The sequence below is a fragment of the Excalfactoria chinensis genome, chromosome 1 (assembly GCF_039878825.1).
Source record: "Excalfactoria chinensis isolate bCotChi1 chromosome 1, bCotChi1.hap2, whole genome shotgun sequence".
Lineage (NCBI taxonomy): Eukaryota > Metazoa > Chordata > Aves > Galliformes > Phasianidae > Excalfactoria > Excalfactoria chinensis.
The window spans coordinates 8,478,520-8,500,447 of record NC_092825.1 but is presented as its reverse complement, the minus strand read 5'-3'; the positions used below and the strand labels follow the sequence as shown (position 1 = coordinate 8,500,447).

Genomic DNA, 21,928 nt, shown 5'->3' with positions numbered 1-21,928 from the left:
ATCAGAAGTAGGCAAATTTTCTTTGTTAGCCTAATCCTCACCATTAATCAATAGCTACACTGGTATAAATTGCTGTGTCAATACAAGTTAGAGCTGTTTCTGGTGGAAGTAGATTTTGGATTGTTTTGTTATAAAGAATAGGAAGCTGGGATGTGAAAGTTTTTGGTAAAAGTTTTGCTTAAAGTTTTTTCAAGGACATGCACATCAACTGAGCCTGAATGGAAGAGTGAAGGAATCTTTGAATGCAACCTCCAAAGGCAAATTACTTTCTACCATCTAAATAAAGTTTTCTTGTCCAAGAAAACTGGAAGATGTGAAGAAGGGAATCTGAGGACTGGAAGACCAGTCTTGAGGAGAATTTACGCCATTTTCAAATGGATACTTACAGAGGTAAAGGATATACAGTCTGTAGTTTAAGGAGCAGCATTAATTCTATTCCGTAGGCTCTATGTTTCTGGTTATTATAACACAGTAGAATACATGGAAATAACTTCTTTAGGATGTTTTTCTTAACTACTGGGAATGTTTAATTCCAATCGAATTATTAATATAATAAACAAAGAACTTTGCTTTGTTTTTAAAATACTCCATAATTATTTGAAATGGAATAATTTCCACTGAATCAAGGAAGCCTCCAAATTGCTTTCTCAGGTCACACTTGTCCTTGTGATGGGGTGAAAGTTTGTTTTTTGGATATTGTATCAGTGATATGATAAAATACATTCTTTTCCAGTGTTAAACTTACATATTACAGAACATGTAGCTTTCTAAGATTGATCTTATAAGTCTTTGACTAGATGTACAAAACACATCAAACAGTTGTTTTGTAAACACTGTTTACAAAAGAAAGGTTTTTTTATTGAATTACTCTTGCAGATCTGTGAGGATCTGCAGGACCTCCCATAATACAGGCACAGTAATGACTAGGCCAGAATCACGATGACTAATCACTTGTCTTGAAATGCTCAGTGGGACAATCTGGCTTCCATCTGAGCAAATAAAATTCACATTGATCTCACAGTAGGAACATGATCAGGTTAATTTATTTATTTAGTTATGTCTGAGTTAAGGTTGAGAAGGACTTCCAAGACCACAAGGTTTCAGGCCTACAGCAAATTCCATGGCATAAGCCCTTGTACTCAGGCCGAGTTAAGACTGGAATCTGTTAAAAACTGTGGAAACAATTTGGAAATAAGAGTGGTAGAAGGGCGTAACAATCAGTACGTAATGGATTTTGGAAGGTCAGACAAAATACAATCTAATTTTTCCCTGATTCTTTCATGACTTCCTAAACCAACAACTCAAGAATTTGAGCTGTAATGTTTGATAATGGAAACAATCAATACTTTTTATGAACTGCAGCAATTTGAGAGACTTGACATCACTGGCAAATATTCTTCTTGTAATTTGTTGTTTTAAATGAAAAATTAAACCTAGTTTATAAAAAAAATATATTTGTCACTCATGGTCAATACCTCCTCAATACCATGCATGATTTGTATCAATTCAGTTAATAATTAAAATCTTTAGCTGTCTAGATTAAAGTTCCAACTCTTATATTTTAAATAAAAATGTAAAAATCAGTTTCTCCCTTTTTGTGACCTTGAAAAACTTAAAATTTAATTCTTAGCCTCTCTTTTCTAGCTCTTTCTTTCAATTAATATTCTTTTTGAATGCTCAGTTTTCATTTTATTTGTATTTCCTAAAAACATAAAATCACTGTGTTACTCCGTAAGAGTATCTAAATTCCACCCTTTACCTGCTGCTTCAGCGTATTTCTAGCCAATGTACTATAATATTGCCATGTTTATCTCATCTCACAAAATGTTCTCAGGAACAGATTACTGAGGAAAAAACCCACATAGTTAACCTTACTACAACTTCAAAGTTCACAGCCCTACAGTGATAGACTTACCAGGAACAATTTGGAACACTAGCTCAGCACTGAATTCTATTGTTATATTTGTTGATTGTATGATCAACAGATAGACACTCATTTTCTTAGAAGACAATACAGAAAAAAAAAAAAAATTGTTTAAACTCAAAAACTCTATATATTATATAAACAGTAAGTGTCTCAGGTATTAAAAATAAAAAATAAAAAAGCAGAAAAAATTACATTTTTACAAGATTCCTGTTATTCAGATTACATCCCAAAAGATGAAAATTAGTAAGCTTTGCATGTTTATCTTAGTTCTGTAAAAGGCTACGCTAGGCATATTGCTTTGCTTTGAAATAATGCAGGAAATTATTTCCAAAATTATGCAATCAATTACTTCTTCAGGATCACACATGCCATTTAAAATCGACTAACTCCACTGAAACACTCTTGCTGGAATGAATGCTGCCTGAGATGTAACATTAATGTGAGCAGCACTGTGAGGATTAAGTGTGACACGTGGAAAACAGTGAAAGACTGACAACACCTTGGCATGCTGAAGAAAGATGCTCAAAATGATAGATTGACATGACCATGAAGCTTGTGACATAAAGATCATTACCAATTAAGATGGAAGTGAAGGAAGAAGTAGGGTCAAAAGGGCACCTGCCTCGTCCTCTCTCAAATTTGTGCGATTCCAGTTGAAACAGATGATCCTTAAAAAAAAAAAAAAAAAAAACACACACAGAAAACAATGTAAGCCTTGCAGGCAAATAAAAAAGTCCTCAGAGACCAGCTTTAACATTCTTATACCTTTGTTCTGAATTGAATTCATTAGGGAGATAATGCAATTACTGTTGTTCACTGATATACTCATAAAAATTATCCACGTTTCTACAAATCACTGCTGTGTGTGCACCATCCCAAAAGAACTGTTTAAATATGCAGTAAAATTGCACTTCTTTCATGTCTATGGGAGTAGGGAGTGAATATTTCTCTGTCTTTCCTCCTAATTACCTAAACTTTAGATAGATGTCTAGCCATGGAATATATTTTCCCTCTTTAAACATTTTTTCCAATAGTTGTTAAATATATCATGCTGTGTTATCTTCTGTAGGTAGCTTTTACATGTCTATCTAACTTCTTCCTAAAAACATGCTTTGAAATGAATCCCCAGTTATATTTTTCACAGCAGATGTGATTTCTGCAGAATATAGGCATGAAAAAAAAATTGGCAACTTTGTTAAATTACGTTTATAAGTCTTTAAAGGCAGAATAATATTTTGCAATTCAGATTTTTATTTAGATTGCTGCTTTTCTTTCATCTTTTTCAAAAGGACCCAACAAATATTGTCTGAATAAATTATCAAGTGAGAGAACTTTTAAAAATATTTATATAATAACCCCCTGAAAAAAAACAAAACAGACCAATGACAAAACAGAAAACACAACCCATATAACAAAATGCAGAGGCTTGTGAAGAATAAAAGGGTAAACAGAAAGAAGGCTCACCTATGAAATCTCCACAAGCCACCCAGACACAGAATCATAGAATTGCTCATGTTGGAAAAGACCTTAAAATCACCAAGTCCAACCGCAGCCTAACCATACTAACCTAACTAACAAGCCACAGCTAAAACATGTCCCTGAGCACCACATCCAAATGATTTTTAAACACATCCAGGGATGGTGACTCAACCACCTCCCTGGGGAGCTTATTGCAGTGCTTAACAACCCTTTCTGTAAAGATGTTTTTCCTGACATCCAACATAAACTTCCCCTCGTGCAACTTGTGGCCACCTGTCACCAGTGAGAAGAGACCAACCCTGCTCTTGCTGTAAGCACCTTTCAGGTACTGGAAGAGTAAGGTCTCCTCAGCCTCCTTTTCCCCAGACTAAACAGCCCCAGTTCCCTCAGTCTCTCCTCATAGCTCATATTCTCCAAACCCTTCACAAGTACTGTTGCCCTTCTTTTGACCTGCTGTAGCACCTCAGTGTCCTTTCTGTACTGAGATTCCCAAAACTGAACATAGTTCTCGAGGTGGGGTCTCACCTATGCTGAGTACATGGGCAGGATTACTTTCCTAGTCCTGCTCACCACACCATTCCTGATACAAGCCAGGACACCACTGGCCACCTGGGCACACTGCTGGCTCATATTCAGCCAACTGTCCATCAGTACACCATCAACTGTGTGACTGAGAATCTGCAATAGTCTAGCAGTTTCAGTGTGATGCAACAGTTTCATTGTGATGCAGCAGTTTTATTCAAAAAGCTAATGAAATACAGATTTTATCAAAATATCAAATATATTCAATCTATGTATTCAGAAAACTAACCATAAATTCAGGTTGTTCATATACTTTAGCAAATGAAAGAATTCCATTAGTTGGATAGTTTCTGTAGAAATGAGCTGCAACCTAGAATACAGTTCTGGAAAGTAAAACATCTGTTTCATATGTACTTGAAGCGAAAAAGCCACCCCAAAACAAAAACAACAAGCAACCCTCCTCAAAGTAATGAGTTCTAAAGCCCATGAATTAACAAGGCACTCAGTCTCACCTCCTAAGAAGCTCCTGTGCTAACCATACTCTGGCACATAATCTACAGTAGGGTCTGACATTATAGCTGATGCAGCAGAAAATAATTGTTCTGGGTAGATACTGGTGTTGCAAGAATTTTATTTTTTTTTCCATATCAGCTAAATTGCACATCAGTAGTAACCATTCCCATTCTACATTTGGGTAAGTGTCAAACAATGAAGAAATATTTATGTGTGTGAGGAAATCTCAACCTCATTTCATACTTTTCAAACATCACATACCAGTTATTTCTTTAAAACTAAATACTGTAATATTTTTGATTAACAGTAGAAAAAGAATAGCAAAGAGAGAGTAGGAATTGAAAAAATCCTTCTGAGAGTACACAAATGGAATAGGGAGTCAAAATTGTAATAAAATAATGTAAAAAAATTTAAAAAAAAATGTAGACTTAATACTTTTCATCATTTTTTCCCCACAAAAGAAAAAAAAAAAAAAAAGAGACAAAGAAGAAAAAGAAAAAAAAAAAAGGAATTACCAATCAAAGGAAAAAGGAAGAATATTGTAGCTAATTAAAGCAAAACACACTGAAGTATCAAAGATTAATATTATCTAGTGTTCAAATATGGAAACAAAAATAAATACTGGCATACGTTGTGTTATCCATATTTATACTTTAAGGTTTATATTTCTTCCTATACAGAGAAAAATAAGTGAATTCCCTGTTGAAGGGCAATAGGTGATCACACCTGGATCTCTTAAATTACATTTCCTATTTAGATCTTCCTATGTTAAAACCGCAGTTTTAACTGGGAGTCTTGGTCCAGTACTAGTCTTCCAGAAGATGTGGAATTTTTAGTAGCTCTCCACCAAAATACTTTATGGCAATGAAAAATCTGCTAAGTGTAGCTAATATTCCCCTGAGAATCAGAACAAAATCAGTGGTGAAGACAAAGCTATCTCTTTTAACATTTATAATATGTGCGCATTTAATGCAGTTAACTTTACAACCATGGAATGAAAACATTAGACAGTATGCATGGTGTCCTTTTACTATCTACATTTTAACATCTGGAATTTCTGAATGAGGATTGTAGCTTAAATACATTGCTAACAGTGAAAGTAGATAAAAATCTGGGTTCAAACTTCACTTGAAGAAGTTTCTAAGTGGATCTCATCTGTCTTGGAACAGAACACACATCTCATAAAAGCTAGCAGATGCATGAAACTGTTTGAAAAGACACTGCTAGATGTAATCAGTGACTCCTCCAAGAGAGATTTTCCACCTTCATCATTTAGGACAGCATACCAAATATTCCATGGTTGCAGTAAATTATTCCCATCACTGGAACAAGTAACTGAAGATAGGTGTTAAATGTGTCAGCTTCCACAGAATGCCAATTTAAGTGAAATAAGCGTTACACATTAATAATCAGCTTTGAAGGCTAATACCATAATTCTAAACCTCCTTACTGTTTGTGACATTGCTGTCCTTTTAGAAATGTCAAAAGAAAACTGACAGTTTCATCAAAGGTTGTCCAACACAGCAATTCACCTTTGGAAATTATTTTATGGGTAGTTATCAATAGTTAGGATAAAATTATTGAAAACAAAACAAAACAAACAAAACAAAAGAAACAACAAAAACCTATGTAGGACTGTATGTGAAATTACAAATTTATACATAGAGTTTGGAAAGTGGTGCTCTGGGTTTGATTTATGATAACTTTGACCCAGAAAACATTATACAATTTCAAGTACTATTAAAATAATCATGTCATTTAAAAAGAAATAGAAGATATTTCCAAGGGCATCATGCATTTCACCATTAACTTGACATGAATTGATAATTTTAGACTATGAAGAAGAATGGAGGTTATAAATAATAAAGAAAGGAAAGGTCAATCAGAGTCATTAAAATTTAAATACTGCATTTAACTTTTGTTGCAGAAAATTGCTTTCTCTCATGCCAAGTACTGCTTTGCTCTGGTTCAAGAAAGCATTTATGCATGTGATTAATTCAAAACATATGCTTACTTCCATTCCTATTCAGCAAAGTACCTAAGCCTATTCTCAGCTTTAATGCAAAGTCTGTATCTTTTAACTAAATCAGGGGCTTAAAAATGTAGAGGATTTTGTTGGGATTTCCTATGATATTATTTTTATGAGAAAAAATAATTTGATTTTCTGTAAGTGGATTTTTTATTTATTTTTTTTATTTTTTTTCCCACTCTTAACTGATAGTGTTTTTCAGGTAACAAAGAAAGTAAAACATATCATAGTGACATTTTAAAAGGAAATCTAAATTGTTTCACAATTGTTCATTACATTTCTTAGCTGTATATTTTCTAGGAGACCCATGCCTTCTGGTTTATTTTATTTATTACTAAAGTAGTTCATTCTGTTTATACTGTAGAATGGTAAATCATATTTAGAGTATTTTGACAGGGTAGATTTATTTATTTATTTATTTGTGAAAGTAGTTCTTAACACTGTATATACACTTCCTATTATTGTAAGTCACTGGACAAATTCATTATTAGTATTAATGATCTCATGATTAGATGATTTTAGAGTAAGGATGACATTACATGCAAAGCTATTTCTTATGTTTCATATATTCGGAGATGTTTTAAAAGAGTGCTATTAAAAACTATGAAAGTTCACCTGCAAATTGTGTCAAATGGTAAAAATGTAAAAGAGGGGTGCATTGCTGGTGAGAAATAATGAAAAAGTTTTTGTTTTTGTTTTTGGTGTTTTTTTAGATATGAAAAGCATAGGGAGTATGAACACCATGAATTCACTTTATTTAATTATAGGGCCTTGCATGAGGAAGAAGACTATTGGAAATGGATGAGACACACTGATTTCACAAGGGAAGGAAAACCTTATGACTGCCTGACTGAATAAGTGAGCTGGTAAAGTGGGCTTTCAACAAAGTTTATCAGAAGTGCTGTCTGAAGCCCAGAACTGCAAGTGAGCAGGGTATGTGAGGCAGAGAGATCCCAATGGGGATCTTAACATTCCTACTCTGAAGAGCGAATATGAAGTATTCCTTGCCCTTGTGTACAACAGTGAACAAGAGCTGTGAGGTTATCTCTTGCTAGCACGGCATCCTCTCACAAAGCAATTCCACTGAAGTCTATAGCAGTCTATTGCCTTTGTCCTTTATGACAATTACACTGAGACACAAAATAAGGGATATAATTGGATTCACAGATTCCAAGCACTCGATTTATTTATTTACTATTACTATCTCAAACTAAAAAGTGAAGTAACACGTAGGAAAAACTGTGATTTAAAAATTTCCCTAAGTTATGTACCCAATGAGACACCACTGCAGCTCTACTGAGAGTTGTAAGTTCCATGGAATTAGTGTAATTTATGAAATTTCCAAGACAATAACAAACTTTCTCTTGTGGATAATAGAATTTTGAGGAATTCAGTAGAGCAAATGTGTTATTTATAAACAAAAAATGCACTTGTTGCCCACAGTATTTATTCTTAGATTTTTTAAGGCTATTTTAAACTTACTGTTACATCTTTAAAGTCTGGCATTTTGTACAATCATATACAGTCATGAACAGTAACAAAAATTATTTGGCTCTTTAGGTTAAGTTATGTTAAAGTTAATGTTAAAGTTAACTTTCAAATATTTTATTTTCAATAAAAGATTTGTAGAGAATTTCACTTGTGCCACTATTTTGTGGGGTTTTTTTCCTCATGTAAGAAATTAATATAGATGTCATCTTGCAAATACTCTTTTGCCCTGTGTATTGTCAAAATATATTTTCAGTGTTTTTTTTCTTTGTATTCTAGCTTATCCATACATTTTTATTTTTACACAGACAGACATGCTATATACATTCTACAGACACTTCTTTTCAGAAGGAGAAACCTTGGTATCCCAATTTAAAAAGTTGTTATGAAACATCACAGAACATTTCTGTGAATCAGCAGAAAATAATTCAAATATGTCTCCAAAATGAGCTCTCCACTTTGTCATCCTACTTTAATCTGCACATTTTCCTCATCAAGAAGGCTCTTGGTGAAAGAGATAAACACTAAAATATATTTTCTTTGTAAAACAACAGAATATAACACACCTTGTCAGGCCTGAAAAGACTTCTTATGTCATATAGCTTATATGCTCTGCAGAATACATACTGGGATGCTCCAGTAATGAATTAACTCTTCATAATGTAAGATCTTCTAAAAAAATTCCAAATTCTAATTTGTAAAAAAATTATGCATACTGGTTAAGTTCTTCTGTCTGCTTCCAGAGTATTAATACATTTAAAAATTACAACTTCCATGTTCATTCAACACTATTTTTTATTCTGTGAGCCAAATGGGGATGCACTATTAAGGACAGATTCCTCAAAGAACTAACTGAAATAGTCAGTTCTCCTCTATTTAACATAATAAAGTTTTTTTGGGGGTAGTATAGTAGAGAAACTGTTTTCAATCCTCTTTATTATGCAGTGACATATTGAAAAGATCAAACGTCCTATGGGATGAAAATGCATAAAGTATTACAGACATTAAATCCCCCCTTAAAAAGACATTTTTTAGGTCTATGCCTTCTATTCTACATTTAAATGAGTAAGACACATTGTCATGGTTTTGTAATGTTGCTGCCAATATTCCACATCATAACATCATGTGCAGTATGGTTACCAATTTAAAATAAATAAATAAATAAATAAAATAAAATCTGGAGCTATGTCAAACTGCTGCCTGCGTTTCCTAAAGGATTAGCAATTTGTGATTTAAGTCAAAATGTCTACCCTAAAGTGACAGAAATAATATATTTCACTGATCTAATTCATGGTAAATACCCTGTCAAAGGAAAAAATCTATGTAAAGAAATCACAGGCATCTATCCTTAGCAGTTAGAAGTTATTACGTACAAGTGATTGAATTTGTCAGAATTTTAGGAGACACAGTTTTGCATAACTTTAGCTGTAAAGATAAATTCATTAAGGTCTTGTGGCATAGAATAATAAGATCATTAACAACATAATTTAATAATTATATTGCAGTAATATGGTGGTTAGCAGGTATGAAAGTTTCAGAAACCCCATAAGGGATCTCTATAATTAAAAGGTTTACACGGAGATGTAGATTTATAACTAGGGGCTACAGAGAGTACAAATGCTCTGCACAGAAGTAAAGGAAGTTCAGTGAGGAAATTCTCTTGTCTTTACATAACTAGCCAAGACCTTCCATATTCCTCAGTTTTGACAGTCTAATCTTACCTAGGGACTGCAAAGGTCACATCAGAACAAATACAAGATAAAGACTCTCTCATCTGATGATTACTAACAATTAGGGAAAAAACTCGTGGAAAAAAAATAAAACCAACTCCTCCCAGCTTTGCAGCATTCTGCACAGTGCCACATGGAATGGAATAACCTATGGCCTTATTCTGGCCACCTGTCCTGACTTTGCTCTACCCCTCCTGCTGTGCTATAAAGGCAATGGCTCTTTTTCAACTGGCCAGGTCTTGAACCTGATGTTGCTGTTAACACCTGTTTGTCTGAAACCAGGATGCATAGGAAGAGATGGCAGACTGGAATGATCTACCTATTCCCATTAAGTTTCTACACTAGTGGAATATTACTTTGTTTTTGGTCTAGTTATTCCCCCGTATTGATTCATTTTTTCCTGGCAACCTCTCTATAATCCTCCAAAGTACAGCTTTAGTATAGTGGAAAATTCACTTCATGTGACTTATCAATTAATAAACTTGCCAAATTTAACTTAAATTCTATGAGTAGTCATATTTAGATAGAATCTAAAAATAATGAATGCAGCTCCATTTTATAGATGGAAAGCACTATCAAACAAACAAACAAACAAATGTTGTCTGATAAGAACAATGGTACTGATTCAGAATACTTGGATTCCTCTAAGGCATTTGAGTACATATGGCTGTGATGAATGAATGTGCATTGTGAAATTCTTAAGGAACATGAACTGCTGACATATATTAAAGTGTTATTGTTATTAAGTACATAACAATTAATCCTCTTTTCCTGAAGATTTCTTTTTTATTAAAAGTTAATTTGTTTGTTTATTTATTTGATGAGGGGTCTGGAGCACAGCTCTTATGAGGAACGGCTGAGGGAACTGGGCTTGTTTTCTAGAGAAAGGAGGCTTAGAGGTGACCTTATGACTCCCTACAACTGTTTGAAAGAAGGTTGTAGAGAGGTGGGAGATGGCCTCTTCTCCCAGGTTACTAGTGATAGGACAAGAGGGAATGGCATCAAGTAGCATCAGAAGAGGTTCAGGTTGAATACTAGGGAAAAATTCTCCTCCAAAAGAGGGGTCAGGCTCTGGAATGGGTTGCCCTGTCCCTGGAAGTGTTCAAGAAATGTATAAATGCAGTGCCAAGGGACATAGTTTCATGGGGAAATATTGGTGGTGGGTGAATGGTTGGCCTAGATGATCTTGGAGGTGTTTTCCAACCTTAATGATTTAAACAAGAACACAAAGTTTTTATGGTAAAATATAAAAATGAAAGAAAAAGACTGATGAGGTACAAATAACTAAGAATAACAGGTATGCTGAGCGTGTTATGGAGTAATCTAAACATTGAGTTAAAGTTTAGAAGATTATTTAGAATTTAGAATTAAATTTTAAAACATTTATATCCAAAGTACTATTTATTGGAAAAAGGAACACAGGCTTTATCATAAGAATGCTAAAAATGGTGATCCTTGTTCAGTCAGGCTACCTTCCAGCATTAGACTGAAGTATCTCATTTAGAATCTTGGATATCCTAGGTGCCTTGTTACAGCTGTCAATGACAAGAATCTCTAGAAATCATTGTTCATCTTCTTTTATGTGACTACTACCTAATTAGTTATTGTAACAAAGTATAAAGTTAACTGGGAAAAAATTGAGCTCCAGAGAGTAGCTTTGAATCAAGTGCCAAAATATAAAAATGAGATTTCTCAGTGTGATGCTGTGCCAAGAACTCACCACTTGAGTCTATGGAAAGAGGAATCTCAAACAGAAGTAGGGAAGCAACCTTGCCTCATCAAATAGCTTGTCTGGTTATAATGCATGCCCCTCCAGAACACTTAAAAATACTGCAGAGTTCAGAGGAAGGACACAAATATAATTGAGGAATCCTTGTGATAGGAGGATTAAGGAGCTATATTTATTCAGCTTATCAAAAAAGTGAAGAGGTAGCTTGATCTCTGTGTATAGGTACTTATACATGGAAAAGATTTGGATAAGATAATGAGAGACTTTTCAACTTTGCTATCACAGGCATATCAAGGTTAAATGACAGGAAGCTGATGTTAGATAAATTTAGCCTTGAGTAAGTGAAAGTTTTCTAAGTGAAAGAGTAGAGTTGTCATTATTTGGATTATTTTAAATGATAAAGCATAATTTCCTGATTGTTTTAATTCAATATTTGGAAGAAATAATCCATGCAGTATGTGACTGACCACACAAAATGTTCTCATTCTGACCCATTATCCCATTATCCTTGTGAAGAACTCAGGGGAAGAGATTTTCCCTTTCATTGTTATGCTTACCAGAGATTCACATATTCAACCAACCATTCATTAAGCTAATTATTACAAGCATACCTCATGAACTTGAATTTCTCCCATAGACATATGCATTGATTGGGAAGGACATTTTGTGTGTGTGTGTGTGTGTGTGTGTTACAAGACAATGTTTATCTTTTCAGAGAAGGATCAGAGACTGGCTAGATTTGAAGATGGAGTTGTTTTTTAAACTGGGGCAAAAAGTTATTTCATGTATTACTGGGCTAGTTCTTAGTCTTTTTCTCAAGAATATATAGTTAAGTTTTGAGTTCAGTACAAAATGCTTCTTCAAGTTAAGGTTGATGCAGATCTTTGTTTTGTAGTTTTTTCCTTTTATACCAAAGTACTTTCTTGTTTGCTATGAGCATAAGGGTAATGACAAATAATAGATTTCCTGCCCTTTGTGATTTTAGGAGGCATTTTAATTTCTTTAGAAATACATGTATTTAACTTTCAATACCTGAAGTGTTCTAATTGAAATAAAATGTAGTGCTTCTACATGATTTGGTGTAGTTTCACAGCCTGCAAGGTGAACATTCAGATTAGATGTTATAATCATTTCTGGTTAGAAAAGAATTCTATGACAGTAGTTCGATTACTTGATATCATTTTACATACACGGACTCTTGATAACAGTTTAAAGATAATCGAAATTGTTTCAAACAATCTATAGAAAACAACTGCAATAAATAAGCAATTTCATTGTATTTATCACGACAGATTTAATTCCATAAAGAGACTGTACTGATAAATATGGTAAGATTTAGTGGGTAGATTTCTAACTGATGGCTTTTTATCCTTCCAAAGAGGAACACTACACCTGGGCTCTGAGCAAATATTTTCAGGGTAAGAATTTGTCATACATTCTGTTTAATAAGGGACTGACCAACACCCACTTCTGTTTGGTCAAACCAGATTTTCCTAGACCTTAATCCTCTGCAAACTGAGAGCTGAGATGAGTAATAGGAAAGAAACATGAAGAGGGAATAACAGGGTGGATCATTTTGTTTTGGTTATAAAAAGATACGTCAGAAACAATATCCTAAAATAGTATATATAAAGTCTGTATATAATTTTGTTCCTTACCAAAAGGTGAAAGAATTATGACATTCACAATGTTACATCATGTAAAGTTATGTCATGTAAAAATTAAACTAAGATATGACTTGAACATTCTTTCTTAACTTCTATGTCAATTAACTTCAATTTGTTAAAGCAAGAACTGAGGGGCTTATTTTGCCTCTGTTTGTCTGGGGGAAAGTTTACTGCAACCTTATCTTATTTTTGTTCTGAATTAGAAAATTAAGCATCCTGCCCAAAATCCAACACAGGTTGGAAAGAAGGTAAAAATTTATAATCGTTGTTCCCTGACAAATATAATTCCATCAGGCTAGTAGAAAAAGAAGAAGGTTACTAAGGAGTATGTCAGATTAGGGACACTTAGGGTAGGCTCTCTGACGCCACCAGTGCACTTTGTGGAAAAGATGACTTTGTCATCAGCCTTTTGAAATGGAGAAACACAACTACAGGCAGTTTATTGAGTTAGATGAGGTACTGAAAATGGTAGAGATGTAAACACAATGTACACTTGTTCTGGAAGAAAAATTCTTAATCATTGTTTTAGTTGGAAAAGATCATTAAGATTGTGAAGTTCAACCATCTGCCTAGCACTACAAGTCCACTGCTAAACCATATCCAACAGGGCCACTTCCATGTATCTCTTAAATACTTCCAAGGATCGTAAGTGCACCACCTCCCTGGGCAACCTGTTCTAATGCTTGGCCACCTGTTCTGTGAAGAAATTATTCTTGACATTCAAATCTGTATGTCCCCTGGCACAACTTGTGGGTGTTTTATTGTGTCCCATCACATCACCTGAGAAAAAAGATCAATGTCCATCTGTCTGTAGCCTCCTTTCTGGTAGCTGAGTTCTCCCCTCAGCTTCCTCTCCTCCAGACTAAGCCACCCCAGATCCTTCAGCTCCTCCTCATATTTCTAACATGCTGTTGTATGCCACAACGTATATTCCCTCAACAGGTTTCTCATGCAGAGGCACCTTCTTTAGAAATCAGCTGTGCTTTATCTCTTTATCTCTGTCTTATCTCTTTATCTCTCTCTTATCTCTTTATTTTTGTAAAAACTGAGGATGTTACTTCTGCATACTGTTTTCTTTTGGACTCTCCACCCACTTTTCAGGTTCTATAGAGGCTGATTAATATCTTTATCTGTATTTAATGTAACTCTGATCTTGATTTCTTAAAGATGTTTTATTTATACATTAATTGGGCAGTCTGGACGTCTAAAGGGCTTCTGAAGATTTTTCCAGTCTGCATCTTAGTCTAAGGTTCATAATAATTCACCTACAGAATCTTGAGCTGTTCGCAGTGGTACAGGATTTCTTCCAGTACTATTTTATTTTATTTTTTTTAGTAAATACAAAAAACAAAAAGTGAATACAAATAGAAAAGTAATAGACTGGATGGTAGATGTTTTATTTTATATTTTATATGTGTATATTTTTAATATTTCATTGTACACTTTTCCATTTTCCTAGTGGCATCAATAGCAGCAAGTATGACAATGGTGGAGAATGAAAACAGTAATTTATTTCTTTTTTACTTTCCTTCATCTTCTATATCTGATTTGAAGAATTATCTCATATCTGTTCTCACAGAATATGTAATTGCATACACTGATTGTATCTTTTCATGAAGTTCATGTATTTAATGAAGATAATGAGCTCCCTTATTGGTTGGCAATTGCCTTGTATTTTGTAGGTAAAAATATCTAGTATGCCCTTGGTTACAGCAGCTTAGTTGTTCTTTCTGCAAAGCTAGCACTTACATTTTCACCTATTTGTAATTTATTCTAAATGGCAGAAGAATGTTAATTTGATGAAATGTTTAGAATTTGGAAGGCAACGTTCATCAGGGTCAAAGCATTTAGAGAGACAAAAAAAAAAAAAAAAAAAAAAAAGCTGCATGTTTCTGTCAATGACTGTAATTGCATATTTTTAGAAAGGTAATATCTGGCAACAGCTTTACTAAAGTGAACAGCCTGAAAATCCAAAGCAGTATGATTTCTGCCAATCTTACAGTAATATAACTGCATAAATCTGTTATATATTCAGTCTTTCAAGGGGGTATGTAGTGTATCAAAAAAGTTATATTTAATTTGATTTGGAGAAATATATTTGTTTATACTCTGATGACAGAACACAAGTTTGAGGTTGAATTCAACCAATAGTGCTTGTTGTATTTGAACAACTTACTGAAGTGTGATTATTTTAAATATTTAATTGAAATAATTAAAAATTACTAGAACTATTTAAACCCAATTAAAATAATTACTATTGTGATATTTCTAAGAGCCATAGAAATCATGTAAGAGGAGTTTCAATGTCTTTCAATGTATCTTAGTAAAACTTCTTTGTGAAAGATTTCAATTACTGCATACTAACTAGAAAAACAGCCTATGGTAAAGGACATTCTACTGCATTTCTGAGAAGTTTAAGGATTCTGATTTCCAGTAATTTCCAGGAAGTAATAATCCACCAATCAGACAATCAAATTCTGCCAGGTTTTGGGAAAAAAGTCTCCATTTGGTTTCAAATGCTTGTTGATGGAAGCCCAGCTTATAGCAAGACACATCTCAAGTCTGTTTTTGATGAGGAAGTATAGATTTGTAGTTGAATAAGAATGTAAGACTTGCAGAAGAGGGAGAATTCTCCTTTTTATGAGCTGGCATGTGCCCCACAAAAACATGCTAAATATTGGATTGGGACAGATTGCCATACAGTATGAATACAGTCATAAACATGGCCTTGGGATATTATCACAGTTCAAAGGAAGAGCTGCAGTGCTTCATTTGCTTAATAAATATCTATTTAGAAAAGGATGACTTAATGTAAACATTCATTATTAAGCAGCAGCAATATATATTTTTCTGCAATGTGAAGACTACCAAGCCTGAAAAACAAGAGCCTCAACTGGATATTTTGTTCTGGTGAATTCTATGGTAAATTGCAAGGGTGAAGGTTGTAAAATATCTAGTCCAACTATTTTGTCAAGTTTTTAATGCCTACATCTTTAACTATTATTACCATACACATTATAATTCAAGAACAAAACAAATTTCTTACCTCTGATGGATGTCCAACTCTTATAAAGGTACAAACTGGATCAAAAGCTCCTGTTCCACAAGCCAGAAGATGTGTTCTATTGTATCGGTGAAGGACACGGATGTAATTAGCACATTCATCCTAGTTCACATAAAATTTAAACATAGGAAAATCTTAGCATTTCTGTTAAAAATAATTATATATATATATATACTTTAGGTGTCAGATGATACTCTTCATACTGAGAATTTATTTTCTGTTATTTATAAAATTTTACTTCTCTGAATTATCTACTAAGTTAAATGAACATTATCTCAAGAAAGAAACACTTTTTTTTTTTTTTTTTTTTTTTTCCCTTTCTTTTTCTGTAAGGCTACTGCTTTTATTTATTGATTTGTTTGTTTGTGTGTGTATATGTGTGTGTATAATGCATGGCTAATCAATACCATTTATATTGTATAGTCTCATGCTTTTTTAAGTTCCACCATTCAAGCCCTCTTTTGAAGAAGAAATTATTCATTTTCCCCAAGACAATACCCTGGGACTCATTAGTATATTTGCAGCTTCATAAATATTACATTTAAGAAACTTACAAGCATTGTTTTGAGTTGTGGGATTCTCATGGTTTTGCAATTTTGTAATTTTGCTATCAGTATTCCACATCATAACATCATGATATAACATCATGTATAATTTTGACAAATCTGCTGCTCACAAAAGAAGACTGAATGTCCCAAAGAACATCACGGTCAGTCATATGACAAGGACTCTATATATATAATCTCACTTCGGTGCTGAACTCGCTCTCTTGGACCTTGCCAGCCAGGGGGGAGCCGTGTGGGAGCGTTCCAGCCATTTCGCCTAGAGTTACAGTAGGCCTCTCGGTTTTGGGACTCTCTCTTATTTTATTTGGTTCGTTAGCCTTAATTCCAATTATATTGTATTATATTGTGTTATTCTTTATTCCAATATAGTATTTAGTAAATAAGTGTTCCTTCTTAGATCGTTGCCGCTGTATTTATTTTCCTTTTCTCTTTTTCCCTTTTCTTTTCTGGGCCAGCGGCCTGCGAGCCGACTGCCCCCCTGTCATGGGTGCAGGTAGATTTTAGGTTAACCCACGACAGGGATCATTACCCTTCCTTTGCTAAACTAAAAGCAGAGACTGAATAAAGTTATCTATTTTTTGGGGGACTCTGTTGATTTAGTTTATGAGGGTTTTTAGCATTCTGTAGTACTTTCTATGTTTGGAGAAAAAAAAAATCTATTCTTTTTTTTTTTTTAGTTGTGTGATGTTTCTATTACTCTGGGTTTTAAGATGATGATACCAAGTGTAAGACAACTGCAATGAGATTAATCTTAGCTAAGTTTAGCCATTCTGATGTTTTTGGAACTAATCTAAGATTTTCTTCTAGACTCTTACAGTAGTCAATAAAAAAGCAAATAAATCTATCCTAAAATTATTGTATAAAAGAGCATGGGGGAATTTTAATTTGGAAATTTTTCTCTGCTTCAATCCAGTTTTCAGACTAGATGAGAAAAATCTTAATGACCATCTGCAAAAGTTAATGTCCCAGTCTGTGGTGGAGCCATGGAAAGAATTCACATAGCCACATTATATTCAAAACTAAGAAACTGCCTTTTTTTTTTTTTTTTTTTTTTTTTCCTTCAGTCCTTCGCATCCTTCAGTGCAGAATCATATGGAAAAGCTATCATTTGCAATATGCTTCTCCTTAGCCTTCAAATGAGAGGATATATCATTGTAGTTGAGAGTTATTTTTGCCAATAAGATGGTTGACTCGAATATAAGGGCTTAAAGCAAAATAATGGGGGAGACTAATCAGCAGCCCTGCAAAGGAATGATGGGCAAGGTCAATGAACATGGGAATACAGTGATGTGACAGAAATTGGAACATAAAAGCAAGAAAAAAAGGTCACTTTCAGCACTTGAATGTAAGCAAGAAAGTACCTACAAGGAACCATTATAGAGAGATTCCCCAACAACTTTCTAGAAATCCAGCATACTGGAGTGCCTCTCAGAAGTTCCAGTATGCTAATGTATGCAGGATGAACAACACAAATGACAAGTTACGGATGTGCACGCAGTTGCACGACTATGATGCTGATGTGATCATGGAGATTTTGTTGGATGGCTGCCATGAGGGAGCACTGCAATGGGAGGATGCAGGCTTTTTGGGGAGGATAGGAAAGGGATCTGTGACAGGGAGTGAGATAAAGCAGTGTTGGTCATTATGTGAGAGAGCAGTTAGAGTGCACTGAGTTCTGCTTGGAGATGAAGAGCCAACTGAAAGTTTATGGGTTAAGATTAAAGAAAGACAGGAATACGTGACATTATCATTGATTCACGCTCTGGGACACCTGAAAAAGCAGAATGAATAGATGAGGCCATCTGCAGATAGGTAGGAATGTCACATTCATAGGATCTGATTCTCATAGGAGACTGGGCATTGGTGCGACTTCTTTAGGTGTGCCAGCTTGACCAGGGTGGGGTGGATCAGATGCCCTCCAGAGTTCCCTTCCAACCTGTCATTCACTGAATCTTAGAAGGAAGCAGGTAACCTACACAGGCGTGTAACCTGTTGTATAATTAAACGTATTTGCAAAGGACAAATAAAACTTGTTTAATTTCAAAAGTTTCTGGAAAATTAAAAAAAAAAAAAAAAAAAAAAAAAGTTGTCTTCTGTGTGATCTCTCACCTCAGGATTTTTTAGACCCACCAAAGAAAACCCCTGAATGTCAGTTGACAGAGAATAAATGAGTTCATACTAGTGAGATGATATCATCTATACATCAGTTAATACTGAAAGACAGAAATACCAATTTTACTTGTGCTTCAAAAATATGTTTTCTAACCAGCAGCAGTGGAATAGCAACACAAAGGATGCTTTGTAATTTTTAAATAGATGCTTCACTTGGCACTGATGCTTTTCCTCATTTTCCCTCCCTACCCAAGTATGACCTTCCTGACTTATAGCCCTCTGTTCTGCCTCTGTGCTGTTGTGCTATTTTATCCATGGTTTCCTTTTGTTATCCACATATCTCTGCAGCTCTTGATCTTTGTCTCAAAAGAGCTTTAGAAGAAGAGAGATCTTAGGATTATTTTTCTCTCTGTGTGGGTTATAGATTTTTTTTTTTTTTTTTTTTTCTGTGTGTCCTCATAGAAATGCCTGACATTTTCTGCAGATAAAAAACAGGATAAGACAGACACCAAATATAGAAAAAAGTAATTCCAAATGGCTAGGCTTTATCAAAATTATATACAAATTGGAAAGTTGCTATTCTAGGTACCATCAGACAACTAGTCATTGCTGTTGGCCCCTCTAATAATACCCTATACATGTAAGAAGGAAGAGATGCATAGGACAGGAGAACATTAAAATAAGTAATCTCCCTTCTTCCTATTTAAACCAATATCATAGTTATCTTCAGGAGACTTCACAAATGCATTATTAGATCTGTAGAATTTTATTAATTTGAAGCTTCTTGGTGTGAAAGTTAGTCATAACAACAGAATTTGATTTCTATTTCTGAATGATTTCCAATGCTGATAAACTAATTGAAAGGATCTGAGGCTCTCAAACTACAGGCCAACAGGTGTGTTTCCTGGCACACTGAATAAAAGTTTTCTGAAACTGTATTTATGACTACAATACTTACTGCTACAATATGTACTGATAACCCTATAGATTGTAAAAGCTTATCAAAGTGTTCTGTTGTTTAATATCAGTATGGCTAGCAGATGTGTAAAGTTTCTCAACATTGAAATGCTTATTACATATCAGTCTTGCATAATATTATTTGCACAGTTAGCACCAGATCTTTTGCAACAGAAGATAAAGAAGGAAATAGCATGGAAATAAAAAAAAAGCCTTTGAAAGATAATTGGCGAGTGTTATTATTATTTATTTTTTTTTTCAAGGGTTTTTATATTGTGAAGAAATAGAGTTCTAAACTTACAAATGTCAAACTGTTGATTTGAAGCTATAACACCATCAAGCCAATATTCATTTACGATTATTTTAAAAAAAAAAAAAAAAAAAAAAAAAAAAGATAGATAAAATAGAAAAGGTTTTGTCTGCAATTTAGCTTCTTTTCAGGTTGATCAACTGCAGTACACTGAGTACTGAGCATGTTAGTGCAAATTACTAAGGATTCCCTGGAATTAATTAGCCATACCCATTCACACTGTCCCACACATAATTAGGAGTCACATGGGGATCAGAATATTAATTGGTATTGTTTGGTATTAAAATATTTACAGCTTTCACAATTTTAATGTCTATTTCTCAGAGATTCCAATTCTCGAGTCTTGTGTTTTACTGTGTTTTTTGTTTGTTTGTTTGTTTTTTATTATTATTCTATTCTTTTCAAAAATTGGGGCACCTGACTTTCACATTACAGGGAAAATATGGGAAACACATTAATTTTTTAAAATGATTACATTCATTCCAGAGCATATTTGAAGGCACACTAGCAGACTGGATTTTAGAAGATTTCAAATTTTAGGGAATCATGAGTCTGAGGGGGAAAACTTTACATTACATTGGGACACCCATAACCATTTATGTATTTATTTAACCCAAGTAATATTTTCAAAATATCAGAAAATGCATCTAATGTGTAGTGCTGAAGGAAAGGTGGCAGGACTTTAACAGTAAATCAACCTATGGCTAGGAGTCATATTAAACAAAACTGAAACACTTTATGTTTTGTACACATTTAATGTGACCATGAAGTTCAGGTAATATAGAAAAACACTGTATTTAATTAAAGGCACATGAAAATCTCAAGGCTCCAAAAACATCCAGAGAAATGCAATGAACTACTAATATAAGTACAAAATGATCAGTTCTAAGCCAGGTTAGTGTGAGGAGTGATGTACTATGCTGTTGTTTTTACTATTATTACTCTGTTTTCCATCTGATTCACCCATTCTCTTCATGTGGATATTTTGAGAAAAAAATTTATTGCTTCCTAGACTTCACTCTGAATATGTGGTGGTTATCATAAAGGCAGCTTGTTTGCTGTGCTTTTGTGGAAAACATTGTGTCCTCCTATGTTACTATCACTGTTGCTGTAAAACTATCATCATTATCAAATCAGTGTGAGCTCTTGCAGCTGTGAGATTTATTAGGCATCTTATGTGCTCTGTTTTTATGAGTTGCAGATAATGAGCTTGGTGCACTGCAAAATTATAGAGAGCTTTCATCCAGAAGAACTTTCATCCTGTGGTGCAAATGATACCAGACTCTGTGTGTTGGTGAGATTTCATGTCTTTTTCTAGGAAATGATTAGAGTTTAAGCAGTGGATCACAAGAACAGAATTGCTTCTGGGTTCATGAAAATGCAGTATTTTTATTGGTATGCCAGAAAACCTGTGGGGCAAAGGTATACTTTGTAATTACTGATAAGTTGGTTTTTTTTAAATGTATTCTAGAGATTCTGAATTTTAAAAATGAATTAGAATGTGAAAAAGTTTAAACACAGAAGGTAATCTATGTGTGTGAAAAGAAAGAATTGGGAGAAGGGAATTATTAAGTTGCCTTCTTTGGTAAAAAAATAAACAAAAAACAAAACAACAACAACAACAAAAACTTCAGGATAAAGTTCAAATGATCAAAGTTTTCACTGCCTGTTTATGAGCTTCTTTGAAAAGCAATTAAACTAATAATTTCGTATATTCATGGTGGTTACACAAGTTTACGCATCAACACAGAATTATGTCTCTGCTTTCATCTGTTTGAAGGTTAGATATTTCCGAGTCCTTGTTTTGGACCAGAAAAAGCTACAATTAAAGCATA

The 21,928-nt window shown here is 34.0% G+C and overlaps 1 protein-coding gene across 1 annotated transcript in view; it reads right to left on the bottom strand.

The window, feature by feature from the left end:
* SEMA3E (semaphorin 3E) overlaps positions 1–21,928 on the bottom strand; it is a 117,360-nt gene that overhangs the window by 32,434 nt on the left and 62,998 nt on the right. The window contains exons 4-5 of the mRNA XM_072333320.1: positions 16,131–16,250; positions 2,502–2,595 (exon numbers count right to left, since the gene is read on the bottom strand). Coding sequence (XP_072189421.1) covers positions 2,502–2,595; positions 16,131–16,250 — 214 coding nt within the window. The remainder of the gene's footprint in view (positions 1–2,501; positions 2,596–16,130; positions 16,251–21,928) is intronic.